This window comes from Arachis stenosperma, chromosome 7 (genome assembly GCF_014773155.1).
Source record: "Arachis stenosperma cultivar V10309 chromosome 7, arast.V10309.gnm1.PFL2, whole genome shotgun sequence".
Classification (NCBI taxonomy): domain Eukaryota; kingdom Viridiplantae; phylum Streptophyta; class Magnoliopsida; order Fabales; family Fabaceae; genus Arachis; species Arachis stenosperma.
In genome coordinates this window covers 73,420,006-73,421,857 of record NC_080383.1, presented here as the reverse complement: position 1 = coordinate 73,421,857, position 1,852 = coordinate 73,420,006, and the positions used below count along the sequence as shown (strand labels likewise).

The window sequence follows — 1,852 nt, the reverse complement described above, 5'->3', positions numbered from 1 at the left end:
TCTAAACCAAGATTAATCAGATGGGTGTTGCTCCTTCAGGAGTTTGATATTGAGATAAAAGACAGGAAAGGGTCAGAAAATCAAGTAGCTGACCATCTCTCCAGAATTGAGCATGAAGCTGGAGTACAACCACCCACAGCTGTGACTGAGACGTTTTCGGATGAGCAATTGTTCCTCATTCAGTAGGCTCCATGGTTTGCAGACATTGCAAATTATAAGGCCATGAATTTTATTCCAAAGGAGTACAGTAGACAACAAGTAAAGAAGCTATTGACAGATGCAAAGTACTACATTTGGGAGGAACTATATCTTTTTAAGAGGTGTTCAGATGGTATCATCCAGAGATGTGTCCCAGATGAAGAAACACAACAGATTCTCTGGCATTGTCATGGTTCAGATTATGGAGGCCACTTTGGTGGTGAAATGATAGCTAAAAGGTCCTTCAGAGCGGATTCTACTGGCCGGCTCTCTTCAGGGATTCAAGAGCGTTTATGAAGCACTATGACAGATGTGAAAAAGCCACAAATCTTCCTGCCAACCATGAAATGCCACAGCAGGGGATTCTTGAGGTTGAGTTGTTTGATGTGTGGGGTATTGATTTCATGGGACCTTTCTCAATCTCACATTCAAACAACTATATTCTAGTGGCAGTTGATTATGTGTCCAAGTGGGTGGAAGCTGTGGCTCTACCCACCAATGATGCCAAGGTGGTAATGAGTTTTCTTTAGAGATATATCTTTAGCCAGTTTGGTGTTCTAAGGACACTCATTAGTGATTAAGGAAGCCACTTCTGTAACAGACAGCTGGACTCTCTTCTGTAGAGATATGGAGTCCGTCATAAAGTGGCAACCCCCTATCACCTTCAGACAAGCGGACAGGTTGAAGTTTCCAACAGGGAACACAAGAGAATTCTAGAGAAGATCGTCAGTGTTTTAAGAAAGGACTAGTCTAGAAAGCTTGATGATGCTCTCTGGGCATACCGAATAGCGTACAAGACTCCCATTGGCATGTCCCCTTTCCAGTTGGTCTATGGCAAAGCCTGTCACCTGCTAGTTGAGATGGAATATAAAGCTTACTGGGCAATCAGATATCTGAATCTTGATTCAAAAGCTGCAGGAATTAAGCGAATGCTTCAGTTGAACGAGCTTGATGAATTCAGATACTCAGCCTATGAGAATGCCATGCTCTATAAGGAGAGAACCAAGTTATTGCATGACAAGAAGATTGCCATTAGAGTCTTTGAGCCAGGACAGAAAGTCCTTGTGTGTAATTCAAGGCTCAAATTCTTTCCCGGGAAGCTGAAATCCCGGTGGTTAGGACCGTTTGTGGTTACCGGAGCTTTACCATATGGTCATATGGAAATACAGGAAGAGAATTCTGACAGGAAATTTACAGTGAATTGCCAGAGGTTGAAGCACTATCTTGGAGGCGAAATCGATCGCCAGAGGTCCGCTTATCAGCTGAATTAGCAAAACTGACTGTCAAGCTAGTGACGTTAAAGAAGCGCTTGTCAGAAGGCAACCCGATAATTTTGTATCCTTAGTTATTTTCGTAGTAGTAGTTTTCTTATTTATTTGATTTTTATTGAGTTTTATCTTATCATGCAGCTATTTTAGAATAGGAACTGAACACTTCGGAAAAAAGGGAGAGAAGCAGGAAACCTACCTGAGAGATGAGCAGGAGTGGCGTACGCATACCTTACGCGTGCGCGTCGTTTGCGCCTTAAGCCATCCACACGTGCGCGTCCCAGACGCGTACGTGTGACCTTGAAAATCGGCGTAAATAGGTGTTTGGGGAGAGAGTTGTGATGGCTTGGGGCCGGAAGTGTGCTAGAAGCACAAACTTGTTCACG

The 1,852-nt window shown here is 43.5% G+C and overlaps 1 protein-coding gene across 1 annotated transcript; it reads left to right on the top strand.

Moving 5' to 3' along the window:
• Positions 1–491: 491 nt before the first annotated feature.
• Positions 492–1,469, top strand: LOC130939928 (uncharacterized). Its single transcript, XM_057867994.1, has 3 exons — positions 492–710; positions 822–923; positions 1,023–1,469. The coding sequence occupies exons 1-3, from the start codon at positions 492–494 to the stop codon at positions 1,467–1,469; spliced, it is 768 nt and encodes a 255-aa protein (XP_057723977.1).
• Positions 1,470–1,852: the final 383 nt, after the last annotated feature.